General features: G+C 28.8%; 1 protein-coding gene across 2 annotated transcripts; it reads left to right on the top strand.

Annotated features, from left to right (window-relative positions):
* The first annotated feature begins 10,847 nt into the window (after positions 1-10,847).
* On the top strand, positions 10,848-15,115 carry LOC137830079 (homeobox protein knotted-1-like 1). Of its 2 annotated transcripts, XM_068637196.1 has the most exons (6): positions 10,854-11,276; positions 11,386-11,665; positions 11,788-11,898; positions 12,009-12,156; positions 14,070-14,332; positions 14,713-15,115. In XM_068637196.1, the coding sequence occupies exons 2-6, from the start codon at positions 11,435-11,437 to the stop codon at positions 14,875-14,877; spliced, it is 918 nt and encodes a 305-aa protein (XP_068493297.1). In that variant the 5' UTR covers positions 10,854-11,276; positions 11,386-11,434; the 3' UTR covers positions 14,878-15,115. The 2 variants fall into 2 exon arrangements, with proteins under 2 accessions (XP_068493296.1, XP_068493297.1); XM_068637195.1 differs by having other exon boundaries at positions 10,848-11,665.
* Positions 15,116-18,848: the final 3,733 nt, after the last annotated feature.

Raw genomic sequence — 18,848 nt, 5'->3', positions numbered from 1 at the left:
AGGCCTTCTCTTATTTGTTAGAAATCTAAAAAGCAGTTTATCGTCTCACATTCATCATCTGAAGTTGAATACCATGTTTTCGCGGCCATTACCTATGAAATATAATTGTTATCATATTTGTTGAATGTTATTAACGTCAATGTCCAATCACCATTTATTGTTTATTGTAATAACCAATTTGTCAAACACATAGTTTAGAATTCTAGTTTTTATGTGAGAAACATATAGAAATAGATTTTGATAGTTTTCATTTGGTTGTCAAATTAATATGATTCTAGCATAGACTTATCTAACACTAGAGAAATGATAGTATAATTGTGGTCAAATGACCCCAAGTCGTCTCCCAACAAATCCAAAAGTAAAATCAGTAAATCAGTGTTTAGAATCTATCGGCAAGCAATAAAAGTTAACAATAACAATAATAATAAAAAGGGGTTAAGATAGTTATGCAGAAAATATAAAAGAGATTAAAACAACAAATAAAAAATGGTTAATCCCCAAGTTCTTTCACCATTGAATTCTTCACAGGTTCTCTAAAGATTGTTCCTTTCTCAATCCTCCAACAGAGCTAAACCATATTGAACATGCGCCAATTTTATTCAACTGAAACTCACTAGTAAAACATGTGTCTACTGGTTTAATCAATACCCACTTTGTTCCATGTGTATACTCCATGGGAATACTTATCTCCTCTCCCTTGAATCATGCGACCAATAAATTAATTAGAACAATGCGAACTAACTAAGAAATCAAAGTTTAAGATAAGGAAGACTCTCAATCATGCGTTCAAATACAACCTCTCACAAAAAACCATTTTTCCAGAGGATTAGACTATTAAAACAACTGCTATAGAGAATTAAAAATCGAAACTTTTATTGACCAAAACCTCATAACTCAATGAGAAATTACAAAGGAATCAACCAAAAAGGTTTAGCCTTCCATGCGGAGGCCAAACAAAAGAATTACAAATAGGAAAAGAAACTAAAAACTATGTTGTGTTTGGCCGACTTCTTTTGGGCTTCTCTTCTATGTAAAAGTAGAAGTCGTACAAACATTTTTTGAAAAGCATGGAAAATTTAGTTTCATTTTATACAAGGAGAAAAGTATTTGAATACTAAAAAAAAAACCTAAGAAAACTCTATAAAGTTCTCCCTTTTCTTCTTGATGTTTATGTCCTTTTATAGGCTTTTCTGCTCCAAGGATCTTGGAGAAAATATTATAGTTTATATTTTGTTAGCAGATTCCAATTTTCCAAAATTCTTGTATTTTACAGAAGATTTGCTTCCAATTTTGTTTTTGACATATTGTAGAATTTATTTTCTTTCTTCTCCTTAGAATTTGTTTTCTGTTTTAGTTCAAGAAGCAACTTAACTTTTGCATATTTGGCCCATTCAAAAAGTAGATGCTTCCTCCGGATAATTTACTCTAAAAATACAAAATTAACAAAAATAATAGTTAAGACCCAAATAAACCCAATTATAAGAATATTAATTAAAATAATAAATTTATTTATTATTATAGTTAAATAATTTATAATTAAGACTATTGAGTGTGAATAAATATATGTTCATCAATTGTATCATCAAGCCAAACTCATCCAGTTATTACCTATTTCTATAAGTTAACAAGTTATAGATATCCTAACCAAGCCCCTTGAATCAGGAAGCTTCAACACCATTGTTGTTAAACTTGGTCTTGTGAACATCTATGATGCAGCTTGAAAGGGGATGTTGCAGTTTATTTTTTCAGTTTTGATTGTTACACATCTTTATTTATATTGTTCGTTGTTCACCATTTTCACCGTCTATTATTATTGTAGACAACATACTTTTATAAAAATAGACCGTCTACTCATTGTAAAAGTATACAGTTTACCCTTTGCAAAAACAATTTGTCTATTCCTTGTATACCATTGATCGTCTATTGGTTTTCTTTATTTTTTTCATTCTTTTGTTTCACTGATTTTATGCTCTGTTGGTCCACTTCATTGTCTGTTGCTACAATTTTTTCTTCTTAAAAAATAGCGCAATTGTGACCGTACATGGATGTCATATTCCAATAATCAAATCAAGTTTAATGTTAGGTGCATGATTATCTCCTCTTTTAAGGGTTGATACTTTTATGAACTTTTATGTAACTTGTGAGAACGTAAACAAAAAAGAAAAAAGTGATCGTTGGTGAAGTGGTTACCAATAATAACATAAGAAACAGGGTCCTAAAGCTTTAAATAGAAGTGAAATAACATTAAAAAAATGCCCAACAGTTTTTCTTATTTTTTAAAAATTAACAGATTTTTTTCTGGATGCAGAACCTTAAGAGAAATAAAAAAGAAAAATAAAAAATAGTGATAAATTGACTAGTGTGGAAAGAAAGCGAAAAAGTATTAATAGAATGTTTGTTTATATTATTTGAATGTCTAAAAACTAAGAATATTATAATATAGCCAAATTTCAACCCATCTCTGATATTCTGATCAACTTTACCTGTGAAGTGGAACACCTTAACGCTTTCAAGTTGTCGTGACTTTAGAATTGGAACGACCACAAATTTGGACGAAAACAAATGACAGCAACACTTTTTTTATATATATTTAAAAAATTATTAACTAAAAGTTATGAAAAGTTATCCTACCGTTTTATGAGCTTTTTCTCTTTGTATGTTTTATAATGCCTAAAAAAAAGTACATTAAACACTTTTTTTTATCAATAACTTTTATCGGTATATATCAATTTGAAGAACTTACTTACTTTATTAATAAAAAAATTGAAATTTCTACCCAATTTCACTTATATTATGATTGAGAAAAATAGCAAAAAGTTGAGGAATGGTTAAATCTGATTAAGTTAATTTATTGAAATATAAGTGTTGATAAAATTATCGGATGAAACAATTACTAAATGTAAAATGATAAGAACTGACACATTAAAATATAATTTATATCTAATTTAATTTATTTTGATTTTTGAGATATTTACAATCTAATTTTTTTTATTAATCTTAACTCTTTGAGAAAAAACTATTTATTTTGTTTAAACTATTTGTTTTTAGTTATTATATTTTTATATTATATTATTCAATATCTTAAATATTTCTAATTAAGTATACAGTAAAAATAATAACATAATTAAGTAAATGAAATACTTTTATTATGTTAATTCATGTATCTTAAATTATGATAAAATCTTCCTTATCTAAAGAAAGGGAAAACACTAATTTATTAAGTATAATAATTTTAAAAGAAGAAATAAATCAATAAAATAATTTTCAAAAGCGCTATAAACTATTAAAAAAACACGGTTTGGTCAAATTGTATATAAGATAACAAAAAAAGGTCTTGGAAAATATAACCTTAAACATGTTATTACAATAGACTCATTTAAAACACTCTTTTTATTATTGATTAGAATTTGTTTGAAATCACGTAATTTATTATTTCTATTAACTATTAATACATAAATTTTATTTGTGAGCGCAACACCTACAATTAATAAATCTATTCTTTTTTAGTTAAAACTAGTTTCATGAATCAATCACTGGACATATTATATATTTCCAAACATACAGTGTTAATAAAAAAAAGTTATAAATACGTATAGATAATAAAGCACTAAATCAAGAAAACTATAAAACAACTTAATATATATATATATATATATATATATATATATATATAATACGTCAGCTTGGACAGAGAAGAACCAGCTAATTAACCCCTGTTCCAACTGAAATCTAATTCAAAACACAATTATTGAACTTTATTTCTTTGGATCCTGATGCAATTCTAATTTTTAAAAATAAAGTAGGTGCAATTAAATCTCTTTTAAGTCATCCTTAATTTTATTAGAAGTGAAATAGAAAAAAAATATATAATTGATAAATATATGAAATAAAAAAAAATGATTTTTGGAGTGGTTGGGCCCAGTCCAGTACGATAAGGGTTTAGAAAGGAGAGGTTGCGGTGGAGTTTAATTGTTGTTGCATGACTGTGGTCTGTATCCCAAAATGTGGGGAACTCTATGTCCTTCCCTTCTTAACTTTAATTTTATTAACCACTTTTTCACAATCACTCACTCTTCCCAAATCTCTTTTTTAGTCTCACAAATCATAATGCTCTTTCTCACCTATCTTCAAAACCATATAATTAACTCTCCAATCTTTTCATTCACTTCAAACACATTTCAAATTTTCACATGCAAAAATGCCTTTTATTTTTCTATCAAAGTGTGATAGTTTTTTTCTTCTTTTAACAAAATGGGGTTGTTTTTAAAACATTACAAATATAAAAAATAAATATGTTAAAATAATATTAAAAATTTTGATACTTTAAGGTGAAGTCCCATCAAAATATCACGACTTAAACTTAAACTAAAATATAGTTTATATTATTTTGATACGATACAACTTCTGTTGGAGATCTCACATCGACTAGAGATTATAGTCTTTCATTGTATATAAGTGGATGCAAACCTCAATCCTATGAGCCGGTTTTATGGGGTTGAATTAGACTTAAAGTTCACTTTGTAATATAGTATCAGAGTCATTTTCGAGTCTATCATATCGAGTGTTTGAATTAGGCTTAACATAATCTATTTATAATGTAATGATAGCACGACTTCATTATATTTATAATTTTATAAAAAAAAACAATATCATTTTAATAAAAAGAAAAAAAAGTTATTCTAATTTTCTAAAAAGTCTATAAAAAAAGGCTCATGAGCTAAAATCAAATATTTATTTATTTGGGTCAACAATGCACCACCATGTAAAAATGATGAGGATCCTTTTCGGTAGTCAAAGATATGCCTGATTACCTTTTAGCCCTTTTCAAGATCTCACCAATTATAAGCAAATTGTGCTACCTGCTCAAAATTTATTCTTTTACCCTTTATGTGTTTGAGCAAAGGTGGAGGGAAAGATTCTTACCACAAAAAAAAAAGCTTCAAAATTGGTGGAACGTAATCCTCTCTAACAAAATATAAAGTAATGTGTTTTTTAGAAGAAAGAGGGAAATTTTTCAGAAGAGTTTTTATAGTTAAACCTAACATTATTAGATCGAGTGATAGAAGTGGTTTCGTGACTAGGAAGAAGAAAACAGTGTATTGATTTACACAAAAGCATTTTTCATTTATGGATTCGACCATGTTTCAACTTTTAATTAAATAACTTAAACGCAATTAGGTAAAAGAAAAGTCAGAAATATATGTATTGAACTAGATCAAATACATGTGCATGTGAAATACATAGTATAAGAGGAGAAGGACCATCAATTAAACGATTTAGGCAAAACTTTAATTTGTTTCGTAAATGTCATTGTCTAAAACAAAATCTTTAAAATATCGATTTTTTATTCTCCTTCTAAAAATGAAAAAAATTGCCAAACCCTTCAATTGGCCAAGACAAAGTGAGTGCATTATTTTGAATATGTCTTCAGTGGTACAAAATTGTAATAATATGACATTTGTGTGAACATTTTAAATATAAATTTTGTTTATAACTTGTATGAAGACCTCTAGATTGAGAATCTCATGGAAAGCTAGTTCTCTCCACAACCAAATTTATGGTTAGTGATGATAGTTATGATGATTAATCTATTAATCTAATGTAACTTATTCTTTATTTATTTATTTATTTTATTTCGTAGAGGTTTGAATTCTTTTAAACCAATTGATATCAATAAATGTTTTATGTAATATAGTTGGGTTTAAAATTTCGTAAGAGTAACAACATTATTCATGATTTGAAAATGTTGAAGATTTCGTATCGATTAAAAAGTGATATTTCATAGTATATAAGTGAGTCATTGCATAATATATAAGTAAATGCAAACCTCAACTGATTTTATAAGTTGGGTTAGGTTTAAAGTTCACTTAATATGATATCATAGTCCTTTAAAGTTTATCTTAACGATAGTTTGTTGGGTTTATTAGGTCATCTGTTATCGGACCACCCATACTATAATTACTAAATTAGTTTTTATTATTGATAAACTTTGATTTTTGTTACCAGATTTAGAATCTAAATAATTGGTAGTTAAAACATTAGTAGCAAATTAGATACTAATTTAAAAATTATTTATCAATAATAGAAACTAGTTTAAAAACCAATAATTTTGTTAGTATCTAAAATGATCTCTAATTTAGTCAATATAATAATTAATTATTAGTGGTCTCTAAAATTAATTTTTATTTAATAAATTTTTTTTAATGAATGTAGGTGATTTTAAAAAGATTAAAACATTGTTAGCTTGATCGAAATTTGTATCTTATAATTTTAATATTATATATTAGTAAATGTTGATGCGGGATTTGTATCTTATAATTTTAATATTATTTATTGGTAAATGTTGATGAAAGTTGCTTTCAGACTAAGTAATAACATAAAACCTATATATCCGTACTTGCATAAGTAGTAACATAAAATCTATATATTCGTACTTAAGCTTAATATATAAGTCAAATATAAATTATTAATAAAAAAGTAAAACTTATTTGAAAAATCGTTTCTTTAATTTTCAATCTAAGCATGATGGACTACATTAACAACATAATCATTCTTAAATATAATGTTATAATTCTTAAACTTAAGTTAAGTAAAATATTAACATTTAAAAAAATTAATTTTAAACTTTGACATCTAAATTTTTCCAATATTTTATAAAGCTAAAAAATACAGTTACACATTATTTGAATTAAATTATTGTGCATAAAGTGACTTAGAATTTGACATCATTTTCTAATAATAAATTAAGATAAATAATATCTATTTACTTGCATATAAAATGTTTTAAGTAAATAATTATGTAGTTATTTTGAAGTAAAAGTATGGAGGAGATGAATATCACTTCATTTATATTTATTTTATATTTATATGTATTTCTTTTGAATGAGCATTTATTTTATTTGTTATTGTGATGATCGACTTTAAATCATATACAACGATAATGTATTGAAGATTTCAATAAAATGATGATATTTTCTAATGGAAGAAAATAGAATGTCGTCAACTGAGACAATTTAATAGTGTTAAGATTAGTTAGATTGTCTAGTGTGACTCATTGTAATCATCTTAACAATTTTTCTTAAGTGATATTTTGCTATTCCGACCCTTGGGTTCTATATATAGATAATGTTGTGTGTATAGTACATTGTATCTTGTGAGACTCTCTGCATATAGAACCTTCCAGTCTTAATAAAAGTGATTTATTTGGTTTTTTTACCATCATGGGGTTATTTTTTTTGCTTTTCACTAAAATGCGGTCCGTTTAAAAAAATTACAAATTTAGGCAAGTCGTGCCAATTCGGCACGACTTCATATGCACAAATCATCCCAATTAAACACGACTCTACCATGTCATACTGAAGTCGTGCCAACTTGGCATGACTTCTGCCACGTCATAATTTTATTTTATTTTATTGTTTATATTGGGTAGTAAGTTATGTAATGTTAAAAATTAATTTCATACATAACTTTCTAAGAGTGTTAGTTTTAAGGAACAAAAAATTGGATAATCGTGTATGGATCATGTTTGACGGTAATATAATACAATAACTTGATTATTTGATTAATTAAAAAATGAAAAAAATTGTTATTGAATTTAGAAATAAATAGATAAATGAAAATTTATTGTATTTGGAAAATAAATAGAGAATTATTGTTGTGAATTAGCAAAATAAATAGCTTGAGAAGTAATGATTATTAGCTGACTTCAGTATGACATGGCAAAAGTCGTGGCAAGTTGGCACGACTTAAGTATGACATGGCAGAAGTCGTGGCAAGTTGACACGACTTCAGTATGACATGACAGAGTCGTGTCAAATTGGGACGATTTGTGCATATGAATTCGTGTCAAATTAGCACGACTTGTCTAAATTTGTAATTTTTTTTAAACAGACCCCATTTTGGTAAAAACAAAAAAAAATAACCCCATCATGGTCAAAAACCCAATTTATTTCAATGTTATTATTGTATTTTCTTGCTTGCTACTGTTGTGAATCCAACAATAGACGTCTATGGGGATAAGAAAAATAAAGTCAAATAGTTGAAAACATGACCACCAAGTTTAACATAAAGAAGTTTTTTGGGAAGAATGACTTTGGATTGTGGAGAATCAAGATGGATGTCATCTTGATGCAACAAGATTTTTCTCAAGCTATAATGGGTGACAAGCATGTTAGTGTTTATGTCTCAAAAGGAGAAGGCTAACATGATCAACAAAGCCAAAAACATCATAATTTGGTGTATTGGTGATAAAGCTTGCATGATACATTAAGGTTGTGTTGATGCTTTAAGGAATGAGGCGAAAATGTCAGCATTTATGTCTCATAAGATCAACAAATTCATGAGCGTCATAATTATATGCCTTTGTGATAAGGCATTGAGGGAGTCGCTTAGGAGAAAAAAATTATATTAATGTGAGTGAAACTAGAGTCATTGTATATGAGTATGCATACAAACTATTTGAAGCAATAGTTATATTTGTTCAAGATGATCGAATCAAGAACGATGGTGGGGCATGTAGCGAATCTCAACAAAATTTCGAACAACTAGAAAACATTGAGACGAAACTTGAGGATGAGGATTTGCTTCTTCTTAACCTCTTGCCTAAGACGTATGAATATTTTAAAGACACTTTGTTGTTCGAGAATGCATACCATTATTCTTGAGGAGGTGCAAACCTTAATAAGGACTAAGGAGATTCAAAAGTTTTAAGAGTCTAAAGGAGATGATAACGGTTGAGTTTGAACGTGTCAAAGTTGAAGGAAAACAATGGGTTTAAGGGGGAGAAGCCAATGCAATATTCGTTAGACGATAGGATAGAAGTTCAGTGCTACAACTGCCACACAAAATGTCACTTCAAATTAAGTTTTCCAGAGAATGAGAGAAATGAGAAAGGAAAAAAAATCTTATTTCAAGAAGGAATTTGTTGATATTGTGTTAGCATCTGATAACTAAGAGTTTGTAAGGGTGTTAGTGATGCCTACATTTTGATACATGGATAAACTGGGTCATGGACTCAAGATGCAATTACCACATGCGTTTTGTGAAGGAGTTCTTTGGGACCATTGAACTCAAAGAATGTGGAGTAGTCCTTTTTGGGAATAATAAAGTCTATAAGGTGCAAGACATTTATGAGATTAAAGATCTTTGATAATCGAGAGATGTTGTTGTAAGAAATGACATATGTTCTAGAGCATAAGAGGAATCTTTTGTTAATCAACATGTTTGATCATATGAGTTTAACAACCAAGATTGAACAATGAATGAGTTGCTAAGGGGGTGAAAAATAATGGTTTTTACATCTTAAATGGTTCAGCGGTGATCGTGCATGTGCTTGTGGCTAGTCAGACAATGCAAGATAAAGTGAAGTTGTGGTATCTATAGTTAGGACAGAGTTTGATGGAGTTAGAGAAGCAGAACCTGCTAGGGAGTCATAAGATAATGGGCTAGAGTTTTATTATCACTGTGTAATGGGAAAGTGTTGTAGATTAAAGTTTGAGATTGGTAAATATGTGTCAAGTAGACCTTTTGAGTATGTTCATGAAGACCTATGGGGTCCAACAAGAGCTTAAACTCATGATGGATGATCTTATTTTCTCGCTATGATAGAAAATACCTCAAGAATGGTGTGGGTCTATATCTTGAAAAGTAAAACTAATATTTTCCATATGTTCAATACGTGGCACACCATGGTAAGTAATCAACAAGGGACCAAACTTAAAGTCCTTATGACAAAATGAAATAGAGTTTGTTTCAAGGAAGTTTGGTAGGGTAAAAGATATAAAGTATCATAAGATAGTTGCAGATACACCATAAAAATGAAATTATTTTTGGAGAGAGTAAGAATATGCTGCTATGAGTTGAACTGCCTAGGTCCTTATGGAAGAAGCTGCAAACATTGTCATTTACCTGATAATTATAAAGTATCAATTTTTTTTATCTTTATAATAATATTTAATTTAGTTAATATATTAACTAATTATTTGTAATCTATAAAATTAGTTTTTATTTAATAGTTTTTTTACAATAATATAAAGAAGAAAAATAGGTACATTTGATATAAGATAAATAAAGTAGATGAAAAATAATTACAAAATTAGAATTGTTTAATTTAAAATAAATTATTAAAAGTTATTAAAAAGACATAATATGTGAAATAGAACAGATAAAAAATAATACACAGTCTAGTTATTGTACAAGTTCCTGAGAAGTGTTGGTTGATGAAAAAAGTAACTTAGGGTTAGTAAGAGATCATAGGAGAATAAGTGCTTTCTTTTGCCATGAGAAAATAGATAAAAGAAATATCTTACTAAGTAGAAGATCGAATTTTTGGAGAAAAACAATAAATTTTCTGAATCAGAGATTAATTCTACAGTCTGTTAAAAAAACCCTATAATTTCATTAGAGATGCAGCATGTATGGTACGTACATTAGTTGGAGATGATCTTAGAAAAAAACCTTGAATGCAATCTAATACGTTTTTTGTGTGTGTGTGTGTGTGAAGAAAGTGATGGTTATGGAGTAGTACTAGTGACAGTGTGATGGCAGTAGATGGTTGGAAGTAGAAGTGGAACTGAGAATAGTTATTGTTACTGATAGACCTTGATAAAATAAGAAGAAAGCAGATCCAATTGAGAAAAGTAATTGAGCTGAGACAAGCGTGTGTGTGAGGTTGGAATTATTAGCAGAAAGATGATGATGATAATAGCTACCTTCAAACTTGCATGCAGGTAGGTGGACCCACATATTCCACTCACCAATCAAAATTAGTCACGTGGCAAAATGTCACGTCAGAGTGAAAATCAGTGACTGACGTCTACAAATACGGCCTATACATCACCTACATGCCTATGTCTTTGCTCAAACACACCTTAACCTTGTCAAATCCTTTCTACTGTTGCAGTTCTCTTCTCTCTCTCTCTGTGTTTGCACTTCCCACTTACCAAAGCCTAATTTCCCACACTCTCTTTCTCTCTCTCTCTCCTTTCCTTTCTTCCTTTTCCCCAGGTTTTTATTGGAAAAGAAAAACAAGGTCTCGTCCCTTTCCAGGTGCCGTAATAGCTCCACTTTCTTCCCCTTCTTCCCCATCCTTCCTTTTCATCAACTCCCCTTACCCTTCTCTCTCACCGCATCACTCCATCAACAACACACAAAAACAACCTCAAACAATACAAAAAAGAAAAGACTTGCCCCCTTTTTTCTACACCTTCTCTTGTTGGGTTCTTCAAAGTTCGAGCTGATTTCCCTGCCTGTATTCTCAGCTCGAAGAAACCTGCATGGTTTGCACTGTGGGCTAGATTCTTTTGTTGGTTTTCCACAGCATGTGCTCTACTTTTTAAACTTTAGATTTGTGAAAATTCTCTAGTTATATACTATTTATATATATAGTTGGTGGCTGAGAAGAGTGCTTTTCAGTGGAGAGTAGCTAGGGATATCGATGGAAAATTTTTACAAGCTGAACTCTCTCCTGTCTTGTTCCGAGGATGTTGTTAGAGAAGTCAACGTCAACGTTTCCGGTACTGCTGCATCTGAATTGAATCTAGGACTGGTGGCCAATAACTTCCTTCAGCTGGAAGAGCCAGAAAGTTCTGAACGGTTCATCAAGACCCAGATCGCCACTCACCCTCTTTATCCAAGTCTAGTATCTGCTTACATAGAATGCCGAAAGGTTATGGCACTGCCATATCAATTATCTGTTCTTACCTTTTTTCAATTAATTCCGATTCTTCTCTTAAATTCTGCTATGAATATTAAGAATAAATGGTAGTTGCGATTTTTAATTATTGGAAGGTTGGAGCACCGCCAGAACTCGCTTCACTTCTTGAAGAAATAGCCCGTGAAAACCACCCAACGGTTCCTCTTCGTGAGATAGGAGATGATCCTGAGCTTGACGAGTTCATGGTATTCTTCTTTTATATCTTAAACTAATTTCTTTTTGCTTGAGTTAAAAGAAAGGATTGATAAACTTTTTCGGGCATGAAGATTTTAATTGCTGTTGCAACTCATCTCAGGAATCATACTGCGAAGTTCTACATAGATACACGCAGGAGTTGTCCAAGCCATTCAACGAAGCGACCTTGTTTTTGTGTAGTATCGAATCACAACTCAGCAATCTTTGTAAGGGAACATTGGCATTGCCACTGAATAACAACCGCTCAGGTAAACATTTGATTTCGCAACCCATGGCAGCATTGTGTATAAATGGTGCTGCGTCAAAAGAATATGAATATGGACCTTTTTCCATTTATTATCATTATTGTATTGTATTTATGTTTTGTTTTTAGGTGAAGACCAACAAATTGCCCTCTTTTGTACGTTGGAGATGGAGTCGGATTTTGTCTTGTTTAGTGAATATTTAAATTTACATTATGTACTATGACGCCCACGTTACAATTCTCTCACTCCTGTTAAATTGGGTCCTCCCTCCAAAAGTAATACTTAATTTACGACATTCTTAACTTTTTTTTCAGTTGGTCCTGTGTGGAGTGTGTAAATGACCAAGTAACTACTGTAAGTAAAGATGTTCACACTCCTACATGCAACTGCATACTAAAAAAAGGAAAATGTCATTTAAAATAGGAGAGAAAACGATTGTATAGACCCAATAAAGAATTACTTGGTAGAAAAATTGACAGCAATAACTGACTCAGTTGGGAAGGATGTTTTTTAAAATCCTTCTGTCGATGAGAAAATCTTTTGATGGGATATGTGTAAGGACACTTTGAGTCTTGATATACATGTCTTGGTTTTACTGAATCTTTGGAACAAATTCACCTAAACTTTTTTCAGGAAAGGAAAATGATCGGGTACATTGATGTCTTCTTAGCTTTTAACAGTAGTCCATTGTTTTAATTTCATCCTCCCTCTAGCTTTTTTTAATAGCCTGCCATGGATTCACTTAATTGTTTCAATGCATTACAACTTGGTGTAAGACATGGAAGGTGTACCTAGTATTTGACTGAGTATATGAATATTTCAACATGACATGGGAAAAATGTGTATGTATTGTTATTCTGTTGCTTGGAAATTGCATTGGTGCTGCTGTTAGGTTTAATCAGATTCTCATTTAGGTATAACAATCAATGTCTATTTTTTTTAGAGTGTATCAGGAACTTCTAAATGTTGAAGTATATCCTTTGCCTGGTTCTTAACAGTTACTGCTCATCTCTGCTACATCCTAGAATTGAATAATTTAGTTATGCAATATCATGCGAATTATTTATATTGAGGTGATAATAGTTTCATGAATAATTCTAAATTCTTGTACTAAATCACCTTCCAACTTATTAGATAAAGAAAGTATTAAATGTTTTTCAAGTTTGTAGTACATTAGATGTATTTACTTTTCTTTTTTTGAACAAAGTACTATGAAATATTTGTAGGATCACATAACAAAGCTGCATAATCTTTTCATTTGCGATATATGGCTTCTGGGGTCCTGACATATCCAAGTTATGAAAAAGAAAGGTTTTGACTTTTAAGTTTTTGCACGGTGCAATATTATGGGACAATTACCTGAAATTCTTAGTAGAAGTTTTACATTTTGTTTGTATATAGAGAAGTAGTATGTATTTATGGAAGAGACCACATGCATTTTTCTTTTCGTACGTGAAAGCGAAAGAGTCGTGTTGATAAATGAGTAGACTCAGTCCGGAATTAAAAATATTGAAGTGGGGGACCATTTTTGATGAAAAACCATGAAGACATGAAAAAAAAAAGCACCAAAAATGTTGAGAAATGTCTGACTTTGGCTTTTAATAATTGGTGTATAATTTGCTGTACTGACACTCAATAATTGTAGCCAAACTTTTACATCATCTTCAAGTTTGATTCAAGCTTTGGCTTTTCACCCTCATTGATCTTCCTCTGTACTGCACCTTGTTTCTCTTTTATTCCAAGTTCAACCGTCCTCCTTTTTTGGTGAATCGCTAGTTGACCATTATGGAATTGCCTAAGCAAATATTGCTTTTTCATCTTAGTCCTTTGGTTTTCCATTTTGCTATCCTTCACAGATTTAAGAAGTGGTAAAGTTAATTCTGAATAACATGTCATATCTCTTTTGTATCTTTCAGCATTCTTGTCAGATGAGGCAGCTGGGACATCAGAGGATGAATTCAGTTGGGAGAAGATGGAAGCAGTGGAAGTTCAGGAATCTTCTGGCTCCCGCCCCGGTGATCAAGAGCTTAAAGAAATGCTCCTTCATAAGTATGGTGGTTATCTTAGCAGCTTAAGGAAGGAATTTTTAAAGAAAAGGAAAAAGGGTAAACTTCCAAAGGAGGCAAGGAGGATACTCTTGGACTGGTGGAGCACCCACTATAGGTGGCCTTATCCTACGGTAATTCAAATTCATATCATCAAGTGCGTGTTTGTGTATGTTATGTGTATTTCATTCACACAATTTGACCTTATAATATATATATCTGAAGTGTGCCCCTTGAGCAATCAGCAATAATTTGAAAATAGCAATACTCTCTTGTTATTATGCTTATATGTTAAGTTAATACTGCACTAATCAAAATGCTTAAAGCTTGTCAAAAATTGTGACTTGATGATTTGTGTCATGGATTTGTATATAGTATGTTGGTTGCAAAAAATAAGGAGGAAATGGTGAGTTTGTGAAGATGTTTAGTTTGATATAGATGTTTAGTTTTCCATGTGAATAGAATCAACATTGCAGACTTTGATATGAATGGTTTGAAACAAATTGTTTGTTAGGAGGAGGAGAAAGTGCAACTATCAGAAATGACGGGTCTGGATCAAAAGCAGATAAACAATTGGTTCATCAACCAAAGGAAACGGCATTGGAAACCATCTGAAGACATGCGATTTGCCATTATGGATGGTGTAAATGGCAGCGCCATAGGAAGAGGACCTATGTAGTTTATTTCTGCAGTGGAAATGAACCACCGTGTTGATTTTTGGTACTGTACCTTGTGCCTGAGTGATGTGTGCATATGTTCTATTCCTCTAGAACTGTTAATTTTTTTAACCTGCATTTTGTATGTTGCAGAGTAGGTATATGTGCAAGAGTGTAAAAACTGTAGCTACTATGTATATAGGCAACAATCATAATCGATCAACGTTACTGAATCATTATTTTATGACAGTATGGTATAAACTTTGTGTAGTAATGAATACTATAGACCTGTATAACAGTATAAAAATTATATTTTGAAAAATTAACTTCACTTAAGTTGTGCTTGGAGCTGTGTGAGTATTTTTTAGTAAAGTGTAAGTGTAAAGAAAGTGTTAAAATAGTGGATTTGTGAGAAAAATTGATTGAAATTTGTGTGATGATTGTGGAGGTGGAGGAAGAGTTTTAAATTTTTTAAAAAGTGCAAAATGTAAATTAACAAATATATCACTGTATTTAAAAATATTTAAATAATTAAATGTGAGTTATTTTTTTAGATTTGAATTAATTTAAATATCCTAAATTATTTTTGATACTATTGAATAATTTATTTTGATATTATCAAATAATTATTTTTGAAAAATTGAGTTAGTTAATATTATCATATTATCGAAATATAGAAATAATTGTTAAAATAATATTATCTAACATATACAAATTTATTATTATATTTATTTATATTTTTTTTTTAAAAATCTATTAACTGAATTTGATTATATGCGGATAAAGAATACATTTATAATAAAAACTATTATATGTAGAATGAATTGTATAATAAATTTATTTATAAAGAAGAGAAAATATATAAAACTATGAAATATCCTACAATATGATTGAAAAATAATAAAAATAAAATATATTATTATATATATTATTTATATGAATGATAAAGTAAAAAAATAAGGATAAAGCGGAAAAAAACACCATCATTCTAAATGGATTTTTCCTTCAATTTTACACATCACTATTCACATAAATTTACTATTTTCTCTTTCCTACATATCCCTTTGTCAAAATCATGAATATTTCCTAATAGTTGAGACACAATTTTTTATTAGTAAAAATCCATACTAATGGGTGTGGGTAGATAGAAATTAAAAAAAATTATGAAATAAAAACTAATTTTAGATTAAAAAATAATTATAAAAATTAAATTAGAGATCATTTTAGAAACTAAAAAAAATTGGTTTCTAAATCAGTTTATATTATTATTAAATAGTTTCTAAATTGGTATCTAATTATCAAGGTTTTAACTACCAATTATTTAGAAATCATTTAACAATAATAGAAACTAAAATTTTGTTTAGTCTCTAAAATAGTTTCTAATTTAGTCATTATATCAACTAATTATTTGTTGTCTCTAAAATTAATTTTTATTTCTTAATTTTCTTGTAGTGATAATAAAAAAATTAATTAAAAAAATATAATTATAAAGTAGTTGTTGACCTCAAAACATCACTTTGTATTGTATTTAATCAATAACTTCCTTGCTATAACAATTAAAAAAATTGTATAGATCATTGACACATTGCACAAATATATATCACATTGCTAACTTATACGAATGATTTTCGTACTAATTTTTTTAAAATTAAAGTTTGTATTAGTGAGAACAATCAAATAACAAAGTATTAATATTTGATTTTATTGGAAGCTTTTTTATTGGTTTTGTTTAATGTTTAAGAAAGTATATTAGTATTAGTAATAATTTTCATAGAAGACTAAGTTTCCAGATAAGATAGACATCAAAGACAAATAAAAAACCGTAATTATATTTATTATATAAATTCCATAAACGAAATAAGAACCACGTATTTAAAGAATCCAATTGATTAGCATTTGTCGTGCTTGTTTACTGATAGATAATTGCAATTGTACATATATTCCTCTTTTATTATTATTGGAAACAATTTTTATATTGATTTACAAATTTTCTTTTTGTAAAAAAATATTTTTCAATGAAATATTATATATTTTATTTCAAGATTTTCTCAAATAAACAATCAGTATAATGTTTTTTTGAAAAATAATATTAATAATGACATTAACACAAAGTAATAGGATAAATATTTTTAAAATTGAAATGTTGCGCTCATGGTTTATACTGATAGAAGCGTGAGTGGCATGTGAAAATATTCCACTGGAGTACTTAATAAATATTTGTAGAAATTGAGAACAAATTATATTTAATAAAAAATAATTAGCATTTTGTTCATAACTGTTATTAAAACGAAAAATAATTATTTTATAAGATCAGTGTAAGAAAATTTACACCGATAACTAATTTGAAATCATGATATAACTTATAATATATATATTTTAAAAATTATATATAACCATCTTTGATTAAATGATAGTATTAAAAAACTACACTGTTAATATAATTAAATTAATGTCATAAAGGGATAAATACATAATAGTTTTAAAATGAAAAGAGCACAAAAGGTAATTGTAACCTTATATATTTTATCGATAATATAATTCATTTGCATAAATAATTTTTCCTCGAGAACAATCAAAGATATGAATTTCCTCTATAATCTTTTTTCATTTTTAATATTATTTATCATTTAAAAAATGGAACAACTAGTGCATCTTCACTAAGTTAAATTATATAGTATTGATAGAATTAAAGTGTAATTTATTCAAATATTATTATATTTTCTATATCCAGGATATTTATTAACTTCTCCGACATATAATGATATCTCATATCGCACTTCAGAATATTTTTGAAAAAAAATATTTTTAGATTACAAGAATTTTCATATTTTGGGTGTTTCTTTCTGAACCTATCAGAATTCTTCCGGGCACCCGTCAAATTTTCAAAAATATTATTTAACCATTTTCTTTAATCATATTATTATTTTTAGAAGTTTTTTCTATAACATATTTTTTGGAATTTATAAAATGTATTTTGGAAAATGTTTTCCAAAACATTATTTCTGGAATAAACTTCTGGAACGTATATAATAATGCATTTTCTAATTTTCAAAATAACTTTTTTGGATTGTGTTTCAGAGTGGAAGTAAATTAGATGGAACATTTATTTATTTATTTTATCTATTTGATGGGTGCATAAAGAAATTTGATGGGAGTGTAAGAAAGAAACACCCAAGATTGTGTTCACAAATTAAATAACAAACATCTGTCACCAAACTCCGTCCAAACTACACATTCATTATAGGGTAGTGTAGACAAAAGAAATTGTTTAGTATTTTGTGGGAAAACTTACTGAAGATAAAAAAATTACCAAAAGAAAAATAAAACCAGTTTCATAATTTAACCGAAATGTGATATTTCACTGTATAAACTAAACTTAAATTATAAATAAATTAGTTTGTTTTTCTTTCGTAATTCTTTTAAAATTGTTCCATCATAACCGAAATTAAATTCTAAAGCTAACTTGGTAGTAAAAGATGATTTCGTGGTCTTGTCTTTGGTTTCAGATCTATATGTATTACATAACCTTTGAGAATTCCATAACCAATGTGGACATATGCTGCAAATAATTTCAAAACAGCAAGCATGGATCCTTCTCCCCCTTAATTTCTTTCTTAAAATATTATTTATAAATTTATTTCTGTATAAAGATAATGCGTAATCTTCTAATTTATTCATTAATAAGTGTTATGAGTTAAAGTTCATTTTTATGGGCTGTTGTCATGTTTGTTTTCGGGATCTATCCTTGATTGACTTAACTAATTGTTATTTGCAACTCATACACAGTAAAGAGTGCTAGCATATATCCCCCTAAATAATATTATTTTCGTTTCTATAAAATATTTTAATAGGATTATTCTAAGCCACTGGAGTTTGCTAAAGAGTAAAGATGAAGGATTTGATTTGGACAGTTTGCAAAATTACAATCTTCAAGCTTACAGGACAAAAAAAGAAAAAGAAAAAGTTTTCATTTTAGTTTCAACTAGTTTCTGTT

This window comes from Phaseolus vulgaris, chromosome 7 (genome assembly GCF_000499845.2).
Source record: "Phaseolus vulgaris cultivar G19833 chromosome 7, P. vulgaris v2.0, whole genome shotgun sequence".
NCBI lineage: Eukaryota > Viridiplantae > Streptophyta > Magnoliopsida > Fabales > Fabaceae > Phaseolus > Phaseolus vulgaris.
Note: the sequence above shows the minus strand (reverse complement) of the source record. Positions and strands in the feature narration are given on the sequence as shown.